Genomic DNA, 20403 nt, shown 5'->3' on the forward strand with positions numbered 1-20403 from the left:
ATCAGTAATCTCTGATATTTTGGCTTCCTCTCTGGCTCCCTTTTTTGGTCTGAATGTGAGGGCTGGAGGCACACATTTTTTAGAGTGAGTAATTAGGTACTCCAAAGCCATTCCAAATGATTGGGTAATTGTGTAATCAAGTTACTTTTCAAACCATGTATTATGAGCCTGATAGATAGAAACTAAACATAGAATTTAAAAAGAGAGCCAACACTATTTTTGAAAATATATTTCTTGGAAAATGATGGGTTTTTTTTTTTTTTTTTTTTAAAATGATAAAATTCTAGTTTTGCTCTCTCATCAGCATGTCCATTGATCCCAACTAGCAAAATCCGAGTCTGGTATATGGTACAGCAGTTAATAAGACTTGCTTTAAGAACACACAAACCTTGCTGAGATAAGAGTGGTCTTATTCCTGCTGCTGAACTTAGACTGTACAGTTTATTGACATGTTTTGTCGGTATTGTAAGTCTCTTAGGGATCTGACACTGGCTGTGTACAAAAGCATTTTCAGGTTTAGCTGGTAATTATATCCACTACATTAGGTTGTGTCCCTTGTTTGTTCGCTACTAAATCCATGTCAGAGCTCCGTGGAATATCACAGCAGCTCTCACAGCTTGTGGGGTAGAATGACAAGTGTATTCATGTACTTTCAGACCCAGCTATGCCCCCTTGTGGGTGCTGGGGCTCAGTCGGTCACTGCAAAGCGGAACAGCATAGTGCAAGAGGGTATGTAAAACCTCTGCTCATGATCGAGTCCCCATCTTTCTGTGGTATAACTGTACTAATTCTGCTGGCTGCCTGCAGCTGCTGGGGATGGGGCATGCTTTGGTTCCTTGGAGAAGAGGAACTTTTCCAGTTACCATTCTGAAAGTGACTAGCTCTGTTTTCAGTGATACCTTTTTATCATTATTATTATATTATTTTATTAGGCAAATGTAACATGCAAAAGACTGGCTACGCTCTTTGTAATTGAATATTCCAATCCCTTAATACCTGGAACACTTGGCCATTTGGGCAATTGCTGCTTGGACTGTCAGTTCAGAGCATGCTCACTAGTAAACCGGTTCTTAATCTAAACTGTTAGATTTGTTTCCCATTAATGATCTGTTCTTGTCTGAATCTGGAGAGGAGGTATATGCTTGGGTACTTTGCAAGTTCATGTCGAGTAATTGGATTTTCTAACCATTGACAGCTCAGCTCTGGTCTCATTCCAGACAATTCTTGTCACTTTTAGTTTTCACCTTCATGTTTTTTTAAAGAAGGAGTGATTGACAGCTGTATGAAGGATTCTTTTTTAAAAGCACTAGATCAGACTGGAGTTGTAGCCTGCTCGTTAGCAGCTTTCACAGGCAGCATTTGTGGAAGGCTCTTCCTTAATTTCCTAAGATATTGGCTAGTAGACCCACAGAGCTGTGTGATAAAATTTTGAAGCTGTCACTTTATCTAGAAGGCATTGTGGTAGAGTGTTTTTGCCTGGTGTTTGACAAATATCACCAGCCCCCCAGAAGAGACAAAAGGGTATAAAAATTAATTGCCTTTGTCTATTTCTCTTGATTTTAAGGAGCTTGCTAAGTCTGATTCTCTCAGCTTGTTACTCTTGTTCATTATTCCTTGCATAGCAGAATACAGTGTTATTTATTCTGCTCTTTGCATCTCCAGTTATCTGTGTCTGCATCACACTTGCTAGCCTTGGGGTTCCAGCATGGATGAAATCGGTCACAGGCTCTTGGACAGCAAAATAGGTTTAAGCTTTTAGAAGTCACTTACGCAGTGCTTGTGTTAACCCACTGGTGAATGTGTGTTTTAACTGGGGGCTGTGACAACTCCTGTCCTCTGTGGATCAGCATAGGGGGCATTCACTAGGAAATTACACTTGTAAAAAGAGTAATGTCTTAAATTATAAAAGAGCTAGAGCATAATACGCTTTCCTGCAGAAATCCAAGCTGCAGCTCTTTGCACTTTGACTGATGTGGGCTGGGATTACTGTAATGACCTCTTTAGTCAACTTCACAAAGGCATTGATGTCCTTGTGGGAGCTATATCCCACGCTTTTTGCACTAGAGGAACACTCCTCAAAATGTGGGAACTTGGGAGCCTGGGCTGTTAAAATGTGGGGAGGAAATCATAACTAAGGATATGCTTTGGAATCAATGTCTCATATGACAGTAGGTCTCTGGCCCCAAGCATGTTTACAGTAGTGCTAGCTGAAAAGGATTCAGTGCAAAATTTTGAGCGGGTCCCATGAAATAAGGTCCTCTACAAAGTACCAGGAGCACATTTGTAAAGCCACTTTTATACTTCTTTTGTTGCAAAAAGCCCATTTGCATGTGGCTTACAGTTTTGGAGCCTTAAAGTTCCACCTGCCTAGCTCAGAGATGTCCCACCCTGCCGGGTGAACTCCACTGAGCAGCACTGCATTTCTGTTGAATAGGGCTGCCTTCTTGTAGGACAGGTGGAATTTTAGGGCACTTTGCCTGCAGATGTTCCAATAGGAAGTGAAGCTTTTAAATGCTTCAGGTGAGACTCCAGGCTCTTTTGATCACAGGCCACTTGGGAAGGCTTTTCTTAATTAGTGTTCTACCTGGATGAAAGATGCTGTTCAGTGAGGATTGGATTGTTGAACTATCACTGGGCTTGGCCCTTCCGCGAATGGTTAGTATGTGGTATTTCTTGCTTTGTGGCACATTATGTGGTGAAAGACTATTTTCTGTTGCTATTAGAAACCCCAGCCATTTGGCAAAGATTCACTGCTGAACTTCGAGAGAGTATGCTGTAAATATTACATTACTGCTTTTGCTTCTGGGAACAGAGCAGAGTCCAGCATAGTTATTTGCTCTGCCATGTTATGTCTTATGGATACGTCTGTAAAAAAGCATAAATTCAGTTAGCTGTAATGTCTGAAAATAATGATTCCCCTCTCCTTTTTATTGCCAAGGAACCTTGAGCCAGTAACACAGCTGTATGTCAGCGTGGATGCTAGCACCAAAGAAAGCCTGAAGAAAATTGACCGTCCCCTCTTCAAGGATTTCTGGCAAAGGTTTCTAGACAGTTTAAAGGCCTTGGCTGAAAAGGTACCAAATTAAGAACAGTTTTTGTTAACTTTTTTCCCTTTCTTCCCATTTTCCGCTCAGGAGGGGGGTGTGGTTTTGTGGGGCTTGAAGGAAATGGGGTGCTGAATGCCTTAAGAGCTTTATTTCTGTGCTTTGTACAGTTTGTGGTGTTAGGATAAGGAGTATAGCAATCCAAACTCAAAGCTAACAAAGGACTCTGGGTTTTTTTGTGTGGGAATAAATTTCAGGAGAGGAGAGGTAGAATGTGTGTCAGGAAGAGAATCATGTATTTATTTTGCTGTCCAAAATGGAGGTAATCCCTGCCAAAACTGCTTGCAGCCAAAACGAGGCAGTTGGAGAAAGGTAGGAAGCCCAGAAGAGTTCATGAAAGCACATGTGATAGCTAACATTTGTTTCCAAAGCTTTCACCAGGAGCTCAGTAAAGCCCCTGTCTTGTGAACACTTACACATTGACTGCAATGGGACTACTGATGTCTAAAAATAAGCATATGTGTAAAAGTTTGTTTGCAGGATTGGGGCTGAAGATAGTGGCTGTATATACTTGGGCAATGTAAGGATGCTGCCTCTTCCTGATATTTCCAGGTTGTAACTTTCTTGCTGTACTGCATAAGGCAGTTGAACACTGGGCCAAATTCACGGCAGGCTTATGACCTGCTTATACCAGCTGTGAGTTTAGGCCACAATCTTTATATTTTTCCTTCTCTCTGACAGAGCCCTACTTATCTGACTTGGGCACTGTGTGAATTAACAAGCTAGGTGTTTTGTGTACATATTTTTTCTTGTCTTTACTATTGCAGCACTCAGAAAAAAATCTTTTATTTATATTTCTGGCACAACTTTACATGCTGCCTCTGGTACTGAGCAGATGGGAGATGCTATTTAGTGTATATAATAAGCTTTGCTGTGTTCTGAGACTACAAATATTAGGCCTGTTTCTGCCAGATTTACTTACATGAATAGACCCATTAACTTCAATGGAACTGCCTGAAGGTTTGGTCCTGCAAACGCACGCAATTAGCTTTCTCACTCGGATACACCCGTTTCATTTGCTGGCAGTACTCACATGGGTAAAGGTACTTGTGTAGAGTGGCTGTGTACAGGATCATCTTGTTAAACTCAGGGCTAAATCTGGCTTCAGCAAAGTCGGGGGCAAAATTTCCGTTAACTTTAATGGGATCAGGATTTGGCTTGGGGACGCCCAAACTCGATTAAACCAAAATGAAACAAAACCAACCAAACAAAAAAGGGGGACATTTTGATGTACTAGGAAATATGCCTTTGGCAGAATATCTCTCTTGACCTTGGTTATATAAGGTACAGTCACTGCTGAATTCCTGTCTGTTGTCACAATCTTTCCACCTTCATTTTTTGTGAGGAACATATTGGCAGTTATATCCATAGAGCTAAAAATACTTTTGGTCAAGGTGAAGAGGAAAGGGGAAAAAAAGCCAAGCTGATAGCTGCATTTTTTTTCCCTTCAAAGACAGATTTGGATGTTCTTATAACACTGACAACACAGCACCCTCTTAATAGCAGCCAAGGTTGACAATATCCTTTATCAGCAATGGGGTATGATTTGCATAATGCCAGGGCAAAAATATGCAAATGTCAAAATCCCCTAGGAATCTTGTATATTTTAGATGATTTTGTAATTTTACACATGGCTATGGTTATAGGGGGTGTCTAGAAACACCTGAAGTGACTTATTAAGAAGGAGAACCTTCCAGGTTTTCTCCTTGGTGTGCATGCTTTTGTGTCCAAGTTGGAGATTAAGCACTGTTTCGTAGGACTCTGATAAATTAAGTGTGGGGAAAGCTGATGCTGCCTCTGATGATCTCAAGGTACACGGTTCACACTACAATATGGATGTTGGGATAAGGAAGCAATGATGCATTGTGTTGAGGAAAGCAGTGCTATGTATCAGGAAACGGAACACAAATCCTCAGTTTTGCACGTTGCATTCAGCTGTCGTGTCTTACATAATTCCTCCAAGACACAGACAAGATGATATTGTAGTTGATATAAGGTCATTGTTATTAAGAGTTTATAGTGGGTTTTCATCCCCTGTGCTGCCAAAAACCAAAAGGCTTCTAAAAACTGACATAAAATGTCTTCATGTGCTTGCTACAACTTTGTTTGGCAAGAGTTGTTCCTGTATTCTCGTTCTCCCTCATCCTACCTGTGGTTGGTTGCTTGTATCACAGTAGTACATGGAGGGCCCAGACAAGAGCAGGGCTCTGTTGTGGTTGGTACTGCAAGTATGAGAGTCAGTCCCTGCCTGGCATCTTGGGAAGCCAGGTAGCCTGGGAGCCCTGGGGTCTCCAGCTCCAGGGAAAGCCCCGTGGTAGGGCTGTCTGGAGTCAGAGCCCCGGGGAGATCATCCCAGGACTTTCAGGATCCCAGCTCTGCAGCAGGGGGTTGGAAACCTTGAGAGACCACAGGAATTCCAGGCTCCCTGTTGCAGAGCCAGGAGCAGTGTCTCAGTCAGGGCTCCCTGCCGTGGTGCTGAGAGTCCTGACTCCACAGCAGAGATCCTGGAAATCCTGGCATGGCGGGACTGTCCTGGAGCTGAAAACCCTAGGAGCCTGGGGTCCCTGGCTCCAGGGCAGACTGTGTGGCACTGCAGGATTTCATCAGAACCCTAGTGGGCAGAGTTTCACCTCTAGTTTGTCAAACCAGTCTTGCTTTCATGAGAAATTTCTGGTTCAATGACCTGGTGTTTTCTGAATAAACAGTTTCTTCAGAAAATCTCTGACCATCTCTTATCAGGCTATCACTTTCCAGTGGAAGCAACAGTGTATCTCCCAGCTCATGTGGAGAAGCTGTTTTCGGGCATAAGTCTTGCTCTCTCCAAAGTAATCTTTATTGCAGCGGTCTTTATGATGAATTTTCCATTCTGAAATACTCTTCCCGAGAGATCTGTGTGATTTAGTGTTAGATAGCTGGTGAGTACTCGGAAAGCTTTATTTGTTTCGGATCCAAATGTATATTCTGAACATGTCTTAAGCACTGTTTATCAATGAAAAGTAAGGGACAGGTGTCAACTGAGTGCTTAAACTAACATCTAATTTAAAGTGTGCTTTTTCCAAACATCATGTCTGAAATACCCAGCAGAGCTCACTCACCCCTTCATCCTTCCAAAGCAGATGACTTTAGGTGATGAAAACGATCAAGAGGTGACTTAATTTACGGTGGAGAAGTACCTTCCTGGGGAGAAAGTGCTTGGGATTAAAGGATTTTTCATTTTAGTGGTGAAAGACATAATAAGAACCAATTGCTGGAAGGTAAAGCTGGACAGATTAAAATTAGGAAATAAAGCTGTTGCTTTTAATAGTGCGGGTCTTGAATTACTAGAACAAACTACTGAGGGAAATGATGAATCCTCCATCTCTTGAAGTCTTTAGCTCAAGTCTGAATGCCTTTCTGGAAGAGATGCTTTAGCCAAACCCAGGGTATTAGGCTCTCTACAGGAGTAATTGGGTGACATTCCGTGTCCTGTGTTACACAGTCAGACTCGATAATCTAATGGCTCCTTTTGGCCTTTAAAATCTATGATTCTATGGACTTGATTTCCATGAATTCTACTGGGTGAGGTTCTGTATGATGACAGCTGGTAAAAATTAAGCACCTGTCTGTGCTGCCTGGACAATGCAAATCCGGTGATATGTCTCCTAAAAAGAGGGTGTGGCGGTTAGCACAAGTGATGGAGCGACCTTGCATGGGGACCTCAAGCATCACTTGGCTCATAGTTGGTCAGCTACTTTGGGGGGGGTTGAAAAATGGCATAATAATTTAGCCGATTTTAAAGGGAGCACATTTTATTTTTTGGTATGTGACTTACATATTTGTACATCAGAAACTATAAAATTATCTTGGAGAAAAGTTGAAGTAGGTGCCAGCAGAGTGTTAAGATCTGGGTTTGGGATTCTTCATCATCCTGTGGTACCTGTGTGCTCACACGTATATTTTTCTTTGAGAAATTAGTTCAGCTAATTTTTAAGCAGGGTTCTGTGTTTGCTCAGAAAAAAAAAATTCATGGAGCTGATGAATACCAGAGTATAGGAAAAAGTCAATTTTCTGAGCTTGATGCATTCTGCAGAATTCTTTTCCACCTCCGCATGGTGCCACCTCTTTGTCATCTTTAGGTGCCCCCCAGGTACCTCTTACTTCTCCATCTCCTTGACTTAATCATCATAAATCCTTTCCAATCTGCTCAGTACACTGTACCTCAAAGTACTTGCTGTGTTGCCAGACACCAAGTAGGCATTATTGCACTCTTTTAACTTTCAGAGTGCAGGTGCCAGTGTTCTCTTAAACAGATTAGAATGTTTGGGCAGGGGGAGTCCAAACCCTAGGTTAATATAACATTATGGCCCTGCAAGAATTGAAGACCAAGTAGGACATTAACCTGCCCTTAAAAAAGGGTCAAACAAGCTAAGGAACTCCTTGGTGAGCCTTTCCAGAGTTCATTCTAAATTGTATCTTTTTGTAGGATTTAGATCCTAAGTTTCAGATCTTTTCCTTTCTTCAAGTTAATTGAAATTTCATTGGGAAAAGGGTCATGACTCTTTGCAGATGCAGTGCTGCAGAAGTTCCTCATCTTCAGTATGAAAGAATGTTCTTAACTGTGTTTAACTGAGGACTTCACATTTTGAACAGCGAGACCCTTAAATACGGTGCCATATTCCCCAATCCTGCCAAGCGATACATACACGTAGATCTGTATTCCATGCATGGAGTCACCTTAAGGGGTGGTGTTTGCAGACCCATTTGCAGGATCAGGGCCTCAAAATGTGAAACGGCACTTATACATCAGTTTACCACTTTCTGACTCTATTTATGACACACTTCTACGTAATTCCTCATAGATATCTGAGTGTATATGGAGATGCCTGGATCTAGATTTCAAAATTATGCAAGCTTGTGTCTGGTACTGTTTACTTAGCTCTTCTTTTTAATGTGATCCTTACTGCAACTTACTCTTTGGTTCTGTGTGTTTATACATGATGTTTGTAAATATGTATCTTCAGAGTAAAATCTTAGTTGTGCTTTGGCGCTAATGCTCTATTACATAATATATGCCAATAATTATAGCTTTTATGCTTGCAACAGATTTTGGTTTGTGTGGAGATTATTTTGTGTGGTTGAGGGGAGAAATCTCTGTTAGTTGGTTTGGAAAGACTGGTCTTTGTTTCTGAACCAAGATATATTTTTTTAAGGAGACTGTAAAATTCAAAATTTGCAACAGACATTGAAATCAGTATTCAATTATGTGTCACTATAAATTTAGAAAAATCTGCCTCTCATGCACAGTAGACCATCTCTTCTCCACCAGCTGTTTGCTAGCTTTAATGATTTTGTTGACAAGATTTATTGATGTAATCATTGTGAATTGAAACATCATGAAAGTTACAAAGGTACAATGTTTTATGTTAAATGATACTCCCTGAAATATGTTGCCCTCTTTCAGCATGGCGTACCGAGTATAACCAGAATGAATCTTTATTCTTTCCAAAGTCCAGATGTTTTTGTTAAACACATACTTAGCCTTTTCTAACCTTTCTAATATCTCTTGTAGAAAGGAAAAGGGAACGAAGAAGTTTGTAAATAATATTGCAAAATCAAACCTGTTTAATATTCCACATCATTGGTCTCTATTGGGATACCTGGAGACCTGAAATTACAAATAATTACATTTTAAAAGACTGGTTAAGGATCAGTTCCTGTTTTGCTTACCTGGTGTCAGACTTCTATTTTTTCCTCTGCAGGAGTTGTTAATTCCTAGCTCTTATATATCACTTTTCAGCTGTGGATCTCAAAGCGCTTTACAGAGGAGGTAAGCATCATCTTCCCTATTTTATAGATGAGCAAACTGAGGGGAAGTGACTTGCCCAAGGTCACCCTGCAATTCAGAGCCAGAGCTGGGAATAGAATCCAGCTCTATTTAGTCCCAGTCCACTAGACCATGCTGCCCTTGAGAGTTGATGACTTGGGAAATACCCAAAAGAGAGCATTCTCTGTCCTTCTAGAAGAGTCACTGTGTCCCACTGGGTTGACTTGGGAAGCCAGAGTTCTGTTCTGACACTGACATGTTGTGTGACCTTGGGCAAGTCCCTTAACTTCTTTATTCTTTATCTGTAAAACGGGGCTGCTCATACTGACTTTTGAAAAGCACTCAGAGATCTTTAGCTGAAAAGGTTCTATGCATATATGTATTCGTTGGAACGCTTGCAGGGGAAAGATGGGGACTGATCACTGGTTGTGTCAGCTAAGCAAAGGAGAATTAAATCTCATTTAATTTAGAATGGTGCTGGACCAAATGCTGTGTGGACTTGTACTGGGTCTGTTCAAGTTTTCCCATCTGTTAAATGATGTAACCTCTTTTAACTGTTAGATGTTTCTGTTGTTTTTAAACAAATACCAAGAAGCTCTAACTTGGTGATTTATAAGAAAGTATTTATTTCATCCATTGAATTTTTTTTATTTGACATTTCATGAAAGAAGAGGAGCTGACAAAGCATTTCCAAGGGTGATTTACATTTTCATTTCAATGAGAGCGAATGTAAAACTGATGCAAAAGCACCACAAACAAAAGTGAGAAATTCAGTACTGTGAAGAACATAGATACTGGTGTGCTAATGCATATCAAAAACAGAGGGAAAGAAAGAAACGTGGATCCTTCCACACCCAAGAAAAATGGAATAGTAAGATAGCTCTTACTGGAATAAGAGAAATCCGCAACAAGGTTGAATATGTAACCTTTGTTCCATGTGGTAGGCTGTTTGGGTTGTAATTGTGACTTCCATATAAGGTTAAATTGTGCTCTTAATTATGCCTGAGCTACCAAGGACAGATTTTGGCTAATTGCTTCTACATGTCTAGAAAGGATTTACCCCAGCACACTGAAGTAGTACATATGCATTCCAAGACAAAGGGCCAGGTTTTGGTGTTCAGGTTCAGGTTGGTGGCCTTATTCTAGATTAGACTATTCTAGATCTCAGTGCAAATGAGAGCAGAATCTGGCCCTAAACTTTCACTTTTGTTGGGGTTGCTATATTGTGAGTGAGTTGAGTGCCAATTTGCTTGAGCTGGGTTCTTTTTCTTGCAGCCTATAGTGTGCCATGTTTGGGGTCTTTGCATGAATGCAAGGAATATATGCCTTAAACAGTTCCTTTATTATAATTCTACATCCACCTAGCAGGACATGAGACCAAAGCTGCTCCTAGCTTTGTCAGGACGTTGCGTACTGGACAGCATTCAGAGCCCTGCATGGCTATACGAAGGGTAACCTTTGACCTTTCCAGCCACATCCATCAACTTTAGGAATTAGGAGCCTTTGAGGGCAGCCAGGTCAGGCCATTTGTGGTCTCGTTGATGTTGCTGGATCTGAGCATTAGGGCCAGATGCTGCATTTCTTCCTTGGACAAAATTCCCATTTGGTTTGCCACTCTAAGGACTGGAAGGCTTGCCTTGCCCTACAGCGATCTTCAGAGCCCTTTCTGAAGCTGCTACACTGAAGAATTGTTTTCCAAAAAATTAAATTGGGGGATTCCTACTCATGAAAGCTTACCAACCTTGAACAGAGAGGAGTCGTTTTGGAACTGGAATCTCTTAATTAGAGGTTGACCAAAGGCTGTAAACTAATTGCCAATTAAAGGTGATTTTTTTGTTTGTTTTTACATTAAGGCTTGTCATTATGTTTCAATTTAATGGGTTGGTTCAGCTGCTCTGATTAATGTCAGCAATACAGAAAGGGAATAGTGTAGCAGTCAATTTTATGACTAGCATTAACACCATTGATTTTTGATGTAAGGACCATGTAAAGTACAGAAAATCTGAAAGGACAAATGGATTTAGATCATTCTTTCCATCACTGTTTTCTCACCTAATTGCCTGCATAATCTTCTGTTTAAGTACAAGAAACCATGGGAATTTACTGAATTTCATGCAACGATAATCAGGAATGTACGGTGTTAGATGCACATCAAAGCAAACTGGTGGTTGTGGAACATGGAATGAAAGATAAACTGCTCTGAGAGACTGAAAACATGCTGAAGAGAGATTTCTGTGGTGAGCATGGCTGAGGTGATTTTTGTAAAGCCGTCTACCATATTACAGTTAATTGAATCACAGAATCATAGAATATCGGTCCTCAAAGCAGGACTGATCCCCAATTAAATCATCCCAGCCAGGGCTTTGTCAAGCCTGACCTGAAAAACTTCTAAGGAAGGAGATTCCACCACCTCCCTAGGTAACGCATTCCAGTGTTTCACCGCCCTCCTAGTGAAAAAGTTTTTCCTAATATCCAACCTAAATCTCCCCCACTGCAATTTGAGACCATTACTCCTTGTTCTGTCATCTGCTACCACTGAGAACAATCTAGAGCCATCCTCTTTGGAACCCCCTTTCAGGTAGTTGAAAGCAGCTATCAAATCCCCCCTCATTCTTCTCTTCTGCAGACTAAACATCCCCAGTTCCCTCAGCCTCTCCTCATAACTCATGTGTTCCAGTCCCCCAATCATTTTTTTTGTCCTCCGCTGGACTCTTTCCAATTTTTCCACATCTTGTAGTGTGGGGCCCAAACCTGGACACAGTACTCCAGATGAGGCCTCACCAATGTCGAATAGAGGAGAACGATCACGTCCCTCGATCTGCTGGCAATGCCCCTACTTATACATCCCAAAATGCCATTGGCCTTCTTGGCAACAAGGGCACACTGTTGACTCATATCCAGCTTCTCGTCCACTGTAACCCTTAGGTCCTTTTCTGCAGAACTGCTGCCGAGCCATTCGGTCCCTAGTCTGTAGCGGTGCATTGGATTCTTCCATCCTAAGTGCAGGACTCTGCACTTGTCCTTGTTGAACCTCATCAGATTTCTTTTGGCCCAATCCTCCAATTTGTCTAGGTCCCTCTGTATCCTATCCCTACCCTCCAGCGTATCTACCTCTCCTCCCAGTTTAGTGTCATCTGCAAACTTGCTGAGGGTGCAATCCACACCATCCTCCAGATCATTTATGAAGATATTGAACAAAACTGGCCCCAGGACCGACCCTTGGGGCACTCCACTTGATACCGGCTGCCAACTAGACATGGAGCCATTGATCACTACTCATTGAGCCCGACAATCTAGCCAGCTTTCTATCCACCTTATAGTCCATTCCTCCAGCCCATACTTCTTTAACTTGCTGGCAAGAATACTGTGGGAGACAGTGTCAAAAGCTTTGCTAAAGTCAAGGAACAACACGTCCACTGCTTTCACTTCATCCACAGAACCAGTTATCTCGTCATAGAAGGCAATTAGTTTAGTCAGGCATGACTTGCCCTTGGTGAATCCATGCTGACTGTTCCTGATCACTTTCCTCTCCTCTAAGTGCTTCAGAATTGATTCCTTGAGAACCTGCTCCATGATTTTTCCAGGGACTGAGGTGAGGCTGACTGGCCTGTAGTTCCCAGGATCCTCCTTCTTCCCTTTTTTAAAGATGGGCACTACATTAGCCTTTTTCCAGTCGTCGGGGACTTCCCCCGATCGCCATAAGTTTTCAAAGATAATGGCCAGTGGCTCTGCAATCACATCCGCCAACGCATCCGGCCCCATGGACTTGTGCACGTCCAGCTTTTCTAAATAGTGCCGATCCACGTCTTTCTCCACAGAGGGCTGGTCACCTCCTCCCCATGCTGTGCTGCCCAGTGCAGCAGTCTGGGAGCTGACCTTGTTCGTGAAGACAGAGGCAAAAAAAGCATTGAGTACATTAGCTTTTTCCACATCCTCTGTCACTAGGTTGCCTCCCTCATTCAGTAAGGGGCCCACACTTTCCTTGACTTCTTTTTGTTGCTAACATACCTGAAGAAACCCTTCTTGTTACTCTTAACATCTCTTGCTAGCTGCAACTCCAAGTGTGATTTGGCCTTCCTGATATCACTCCTGCATGCCCGAGCAATATTTTTATACTCCTCCCTGGTCATTTGTCCAATCTTCCACTTCTTGTAAGCTTCTTTTTTGTATTTAAGATCAGCAAAGATTTCACTGTTAAGCCAAGCTGGTCGCCTGCCATATTTACTATTCTTTTGACACATCGGGATGGTTTGTCCCTGTAACCTCAATAAGGAGTCTTTAAAACACAGCCAGCTCTCCTGGACTCCTTTCCCCCTCATGTTATTCTCCCAGGGGATCTTGCCCATCAGTTCCCTGAGGGAGTCAGTCTGCTTTTCTGAAGTCCAGGGTCCGTATTCTGCTGCTTTCCTTTCTTCCTTGTGTGAACATTATAATGGGAAGATAGTAATTATCAGGATGGGTCAGACCAGTAGTCCTTTTTCTGATGGTGATCAGTATCTGATGCTTCAGAGGATACATCATGGCGGTACCTGACCACAGCAAAAATTTCTCCCTAACCACTGTGAGCTAGTTATCAGCTTAGGGCCTGAAGCATGAGGGTTTATAACTCCCCATAAAAACACATTTCTAAAATCATGTGTGATAAATCTCTGGATGTTTTCTTTATTCATATAAATGTCAAATCCTTTTTTTGAATCCCACTAATTTTTCAAGCTATGGGTTCTGCAGTTTTAATTTTTCATTCTGTGCAATGAAAAGAAGTGTCAGGGCTTTAAAAGTCATTGCCTTAATATTGGTACAAAGCTTTAGGAAATGCATACCACTCTCTAGTGGTAATTATTTTGTTTCAAAATCTGAAAAAAAAAGCTGCAAGTATTTTTTTATTATGCATTTGTTTAATTTCAGGAAATCTTAGGGATGATGCATACAATCCTGTTTTTTTTTTTAAGTCCCTTTTATTCATTGAGCTACCAGCTGGTAACTTGTACCTAATAATAATATTTATTATTATTCTTCCTAATAATAATATTTATTACTAATTTGTATTCGTCACATTCTGAAGTGAGGGGTTGTCAGTGCCTGCCCTGTAACCCTGAGTGCCTCAAAATGCTCTTCTACTGTGGTTCTCTTGTCTGGATGCTCCCAGCCAGCATCCAAGCCTGTGCTGAGTTTCTGTGAGTTAAGCAGCTCTGACTCAGCAATTCTGGTTCCAGCAGCTTGCTTGTGACACCTCAGCCATGCTCTGGTGACATCTGGCAAGATGACCTCAACACATGAATTTTCCCAAAAATCATGTGCTCTGCAATGTCCAGCCCTCTCCTGGACCATTCAGAGAGAGATTAAGGTTCATTGTTCTTTAAAGGCACAATACCAAGCAGCTTGCCACCTTAACTGGAATTAACATTCACTTTAAGTCAAACACAGCATTGGGTTGGTTTAGATTAAAAGTAAAACAAGTGTATTAACAAAAGGAGATAGGATTTCAAGTTAGTTCAAAGTACAAAGGATAGATATGAAAATGGGTACAAGCAAGTAAAAGTGAAAAGCACTTTCCAGAGGCAAAGACTTGAACACAAGAAGCTACAGGCTTTGTTCAAGGCAGTTTCCTTACTGATAGTCCTACCAGCAAGATGGCTGACCAAGCCCTCTGGTTAGGATCTCCCACAATGTCCAAAGGGCTCAGTTCCTTTGTCGTCTGAGGTGAAAAATAACTTGGGTTTTTTTGCCTCTCCCTTTATAGTTCAATGAAGCTTTGAAATGGTTTCTTCTGAAGGTTACCCCCCAAAATAAATTTCATTCAGACTGTGAGGAAGGCGACGTGGAGTCTCCTGGTGAAGGAAGTTTCATGCTGCTTCTTCCCCGACTGGTGTTTGCTAAAATGCAAATTGATCTGTTTTCTGCAATCTCCTCCCCATGCTGTCTTGATGGTCTTGTGTATCTTCTATGTAATTTGCATTCCCATTGTCTCTTAATGCAGCAGTTCTCAACCGGGGGCCCAGGGCCACGTGAAGTTTTCAGGGGGTCTGCCAAGCAGGACTGAGGTTAGACTCACTAGGGTCCGGGGCAGAAAGCTGAAGTCCTGCTGCATGGGGCTGTAGCCCAGGGCCCCAAGCCCCACCACCTGGGCCTAAAGCCGAAGCCTGAGCAACTTAGCTTTACGAGGACCCCGTGGCATGGGGTTCCAGTGAATTGCCCTGATTGCTACACTCTAATTTCAGCCCTGACTTTTAGATGCAGAAAACAGGTTGTTGTGGAACAGGTGGGACGTGGAGTTTTTATAGCATGTTGGAGGGGTGGGCCTCAAAGGAAAAGGTAGAGAGCCTCTGTCTTAATGTACCTTGGTGATGCCTTCCAGATGGCAGAACCTATTTCTTTGTCTAGGATACGGTAACTTTTGTCCTGGTTGGCAGACACATTTATAATTTCCAGCATGTTTGTAAATTTTGAATTTGACCTCTGTAAATATATATCACAATAATATCAATGAGCAGAATGTGGTTAGCTTTCTATTAATGTTTTACCTGACACCTTTTAGATACAGGTTATGACATCAGTGGTCTGGGGTACACTGATCAGGTCAGGCCAGGTGAAAATCCAGATACCAATGTGCACCTTGTCCTCTTGCATAGGGATATTGTTAGGGTCACAGCATTGTCATAGCTTTTCTAGCTTCTGAGCTGCCCCATGTGCTCTGTTGGGCTCCTAAAGTCACCCCCTGGGGATAGGAGTGGAGTTTCTTCACAGTCAGCGTTTTGCTCCCCAAGTTATATTCCACAAAGGCTGCAAATCTGCCAGCCAAATGGGATCTGGCAAGAAAAATTAGAAACTTAGTTGGGGATTCATGGGGAGAAATAACTTCAAATTATTGTTCTTCATATTACAGCACCACCTAGAGGTCCCAACTGAGATCAGGGCCCTGGTGTGCTGGGTGCTCTGAGCCTGTCTCAGCTCCATGGAGCGTACACGTTAAATAGATGAAGAATGGGAAGGAAAATGGAGGGATCGGGTGGCAAAGTGACTTGCCCAAGGAATAGAATTCACATCTCCTGACTCTGAGCCGAGTGCCCTAGTTATCTTCCTATGACAGAGAACGGAAAGTCTCCAAAATCACTGAACAGGCCATTTTTAATGTGGCCGCATTTAGTGTGCAGATGAATCTGAAGCTGAAAGCATGTGCTTTGGGTACTGTGAAGTTGCACACATTTATTTACCCATTTCTCTCCAGATGAAGTCACCCCCACACAAATGGTCCACAGTACAAATGTCTGTAAATAAACAAATCTATTGTGTACATTTTTAACTTTCTCTTGGGCCAGAGGAATGATGGTTGTGGTGAGCAAGATGGATTCTCTCCCCACTATTACTCCCAGAAGAGTACTCTGCTGTCTCCATGTTTATCAGATGGATGCTTTTACAATAGGCACAATATAAATGATCTCTTCTCATTCTTTTTTTAAAATTAAACTCCAATAGTCCATAAAAAAAAGTCTATGAAATCTGAATTAGGAAGTGTCCTTGTAATAATGACACATCCTGCATAAAGCCATTATGCAAATCCATTAGGTATACTTAATCCTTCCTCAGCAAACGACCTCTTCAGCCCTACACTTCTATGTTTTTATGCTAACACCAGTAGTCTATCCTGGTTTCTCTTTTAAAAGAGACTGAACTTTGTTTTAATTTTAGCACTCAGAGAAACCACAATTCCTGAATGTGTAGTTTGCAGTAAAATCCATTTAGCCAGAATTTCAAATAGCAAAGAGAATAGCAGTTGAAATACGATGTGGAGACATCACATTTTCTTATAAGGCGAAGCCTGGAATCTAGAGAGACGGTTTCCAGCCTTGTAACAAACTTGCCTTTGTCTTTCTGTTCCTGTATGTGCCTTGACTTTGTTGCACTAACCTGCTCTTGTCTTTGTGGGCTGTGATTTTTTCAAAGGATCCTAAGGCATAGACTTTTAACCTAACTCATTTGGCTCCTCTGGAAATCCCAGCCCACAACAAGGGGAAGGTAAGGTTCTCAGTAGTGACTGTTGCCTCAGTTTTGGAGTGCTTAATTTGAAATGCCTGGAAGGGGCCTGGTTTTCAGATGGTGCTAAGCACCTACCCTCAAAACCAGGCTCCATTTGCAGGAGTTTCATCTTGGACCCCCGAGTCACTAACCCAAAACCTTGGCTAAAGGTTTTAATAATGTGTAATACTTATTGAGCTGAGCCGATGGACACCTAAGAAACATGCATGATTTGTGTAGGCTACAACCAGTTAGTGATCTCTTGCCTAAGCCTTGAGCAGGTTTGAGATTCTGATCAATACAAAATGACACCTGAGAAGGCACACAACTATCTAGGTGCATCTCTTGTGCTGAGTCCAGTTTAGAAAATGTTACTATAAAGGATTCAAATGGTTCCCTCTGACAGGAGCATCGGTAGAGTGGTGGCGGTAGAGAGAAGAGGCACGAGGCACCTCAGGCGAATTTGGAAGGATTTGCTCTAACTTTTTTAGAAGTCTGATTAATTCTTAGTGGATAGAAACAGATATAATTTTGTTTTCTCCTTCCTACCTTCCTTCCCTTTACTTTTTAGGGTTTTTTTCTGTTTTCCCCCTTATTTTTTGGGGGGAAAAAAAACCTCAACAAAATATAAAATTAATAATAAAAAGAAATACCCGAGGAGGCAGATATGTTGCAACTGCGAAATGTGGGAGACTTGACAGATCGGGTAACGTACCAGCAGTGGCACAGAACAGCTTAGAGGGCCTATTAGGTTCTGTATTTTGCATACAAACGGGCTTGGAGGGAAAACTGCTCCCAATTTGTTTTACAGGAATATTAACTTGGTAATTAGGTCCTAATGTTAGTCATTGTTTTGGATGTGCTCCCACCACTTGCATTTTCTCCCCTGCTATCACATTAGTGAGCAATTCCTCATGATCCTGTTCTAAATATTTTAATTTGTTGTAAAGTCACGTACGGAGAATCTGCTTATAGCCAACTTGGATGGAATGAAACTCTCCTTACAGTGAAGTAGAAAAGTCCAAAATTGTTTCAGTGCATTGCAATGGGCAAATGATAGTTCTGGTTCTAGCACATGGCCTCTATGAAAATGACTTAGCTTTTCACAGTCTAGCTTCTAACAGCAGTGTCTTCCTACAGGAAAGTCAAAGGTAACTTTTTATAAAAATTCCTCATAGTTTGAGACGGAGTCCCATCTGGCAGTTTTAGGACACAGACAATTAATGTCCATGTCTCTTCGTTTAGATATACAACAGACGCAGGAGCAAGACCATGTCCAGATCAGTGCAGTTGGCATGAGCAATATTCCCCTTTTGGCAGGTCTCACACAAGGCTCCCCGTGCTGTGAAACCCTCATGCCTGTAATGCTATATAGTTAGAGCCATGGGGAGTGTCCATTCTGAAAGGCCTTCAAACTCACTGTGTGCTGGCGAGCAGACTCCACCTCGGTTCTAACCATCAGGATGCAGAGGTGAACGATGGGGGAAAGGGTTGCTGGATCCAAAAACAAGTGGCTGCAGCAGATTAGAAGCTCTGCATAGAAAAGCATTGGCAGCTGATAACATAAGAATGGCCATACTGGGTCAGACCAAAGGTCCATCTAGCCCAGTATCCTGTCTTCCAACAGAGGCCAGTGCCAGGCGCCCCAGAGGGAATGAACAGAACAGGTAATCATCTAGTGATCCATCCACTGTTGCCCATTCCCAACTTCTGGCAACAGAGTCTAGGGACACCATCCCTGCCCATCCTGGCTAATAGCCATTGATGGACCTATCCTCCATGAACTTATCTAGTTCTTTTTTGAACCTTGTTATAGTCCATTAATAACAGTCATGGAATGGATGCAGAGCCGATTTGTGCCCTGTGTGTGGATCAGTGGTTGGATTCCCACTTCCCCAACCCCTGCTTAGCTCCCTGTCAGCTGGATCAGAGTGCCTTCGGCCCCAGATTGTATCTTCTTGCTTGTCTCTAAAGCATGCAATTGGTACTATATAAAAATTATGTTCTTTTAAAATCCCATGAGCATTCTGCTGGAGCTATGCTTTTAATAGGATGGGCAATTAAAATTTTTAAAGCCCATTTACCTTTTATTTTAATCATTATCTTAGATTGTAACTATTGGAGTAATATAATGGCATACAAAAGCAGCTGCCTTCAAAGCTCTCTTAATCAACAAGACATAAAACGTATCTTTCGTGTGCTGTTTTTTTGGTTAAATTCAATAGGCAGGAATTACAGCAAATCAGGTCTTTTAAATCTATTTTTTTAAGGTAAATTAGACAACCCCAAAGAAAAATACTCATAAATCTCTTGCTTCATAGAGTGTTTGAGAGGTGTTCTATAAGGTAATTATATTTTTATGGCAGATTAATCTGTACTTCATTATTTAGCCCTTGCAACTGCACTGCTCTTTGTTGCTTTCCTGATGCTTAGCGTGTTAGCCCTGTTCTTTTAACCATAATATTAACTTGTCATATATCAGTCCATTCGGCATGCCAATGTACCACAGCATTAATCATACATAAAATGTATTAGGTCTGAGTTATTGGCCGCTGCTTTCAGTGAACCATACCTGTGACAGAGCTGAAGTTTTGTCAAATTGTGAAAATCTTTCATTTTAGTAGGCATCATGCCTCTTAGTGTTTCATGCAGTAGGGTCTGGGGGGCTTGCTACTGGAGGGGCTGCTGGAGGGGCACTGCCCGGCTATTTAATCCATGGAACTGATGGAAGGACATGGGATGGGACAAGGGGCTCTGCACAGGGCGGGCAGACTCTGGGCTCCAGACGGATCGGAGCAGGGAGTGGAACTCTGGGTCCTGGATGGGGATGCTGCATTTTAGATTGGTAGCTGTGCTAATGTGACAGTTTGAACCAACCCTCCCACCCTGGGAGCCGCTGGGGTGGATCCCTGCTGACTCCCCCATACACTGGGGAATGCTGGAGTTGCTGGAGTGCATCAGCCATGAAGCCAAGCTGGGAAAAAATCTCCCTGTGACCTTCTGCACCAGTGCAGGGGAGGAGCAGCATTAGGGTTACCAAGCTGTGTGGGGAAGGGTATTTAGGTTGCCAGGACACAGGCATGATTGGGGAGGGGCATTTGGGCTGATGCACAAGTGGGGGCATGTTTGACTTGCCTTGTCCCCTCCTGTGTCTCTGATCCATGAACCTTCTCTCCTTGCTGCCTCCCATCTCCCGGAGCTGCCCTAGTGGGGGGTGGTACATCTTCCCCCACCCCTTTCCTACAGCTGCTCTACATTAGCAGATCCTGTGGCAGGGTCCATGGTGCATCCGTACCTCAGTGAGGCCCCCACTCCGTGCCCCCTGCTTTGCAGACAGCCACACCCTCTCAGGGAAGCTGCGTCTGAGCTGGACAGGATGGGGATGGGATCAGTTCCCAGGGCTGGGGCTCTGTCTTTGGAGTGTGATTATTTTTGCTTGCAAACAGCAGCAGTACCATGGACTCTCTGTCTGAGGATGCAGAC

The 20403-nt window shown here is 42.5% G+C and overlaps 1 protein-coding gene across 3 annotated transcripts in view; it reads left to right on the forward strand.

Moving 5' to 3' along the window:
- The window catches only part of LOC311532528 (S-adenosyl-L-methionine-dependent tRNA 4-demethylwyosine synthase TYW1-like), a 119484-nt gene that overhangs the window by 51211 nt on the left and 47870 nt on the right, over positions 1 to 20403 (forward strand). For all 3 annotated transcript variants that reach the window (XM_084651056.1, XM_084651054.1, XM_084651055.1), the window contains exon 14: positions 2939 to 3074. In XM_084651056.1, coding sequence (XP_084507182.1) covers positions 2939 to 3074 — 136 coding nt within the window. The remainder of the gene's footprint in view (positions 1 to 2938; positions 3075 to 20403) is intronic.

The sequence above is a fragment of the Lepidochelys olivacea genome, assembly GCF_965140295.1.
Source record: "Lepidochelys olivacea isolate rLepOli2 genome assembly, chromosome: 17".
NCBI lineage: Eukaryota > Metazoa > Chordata > Testudines > Cheloniidae > Lepidochelys > Lepidochelys olivacea.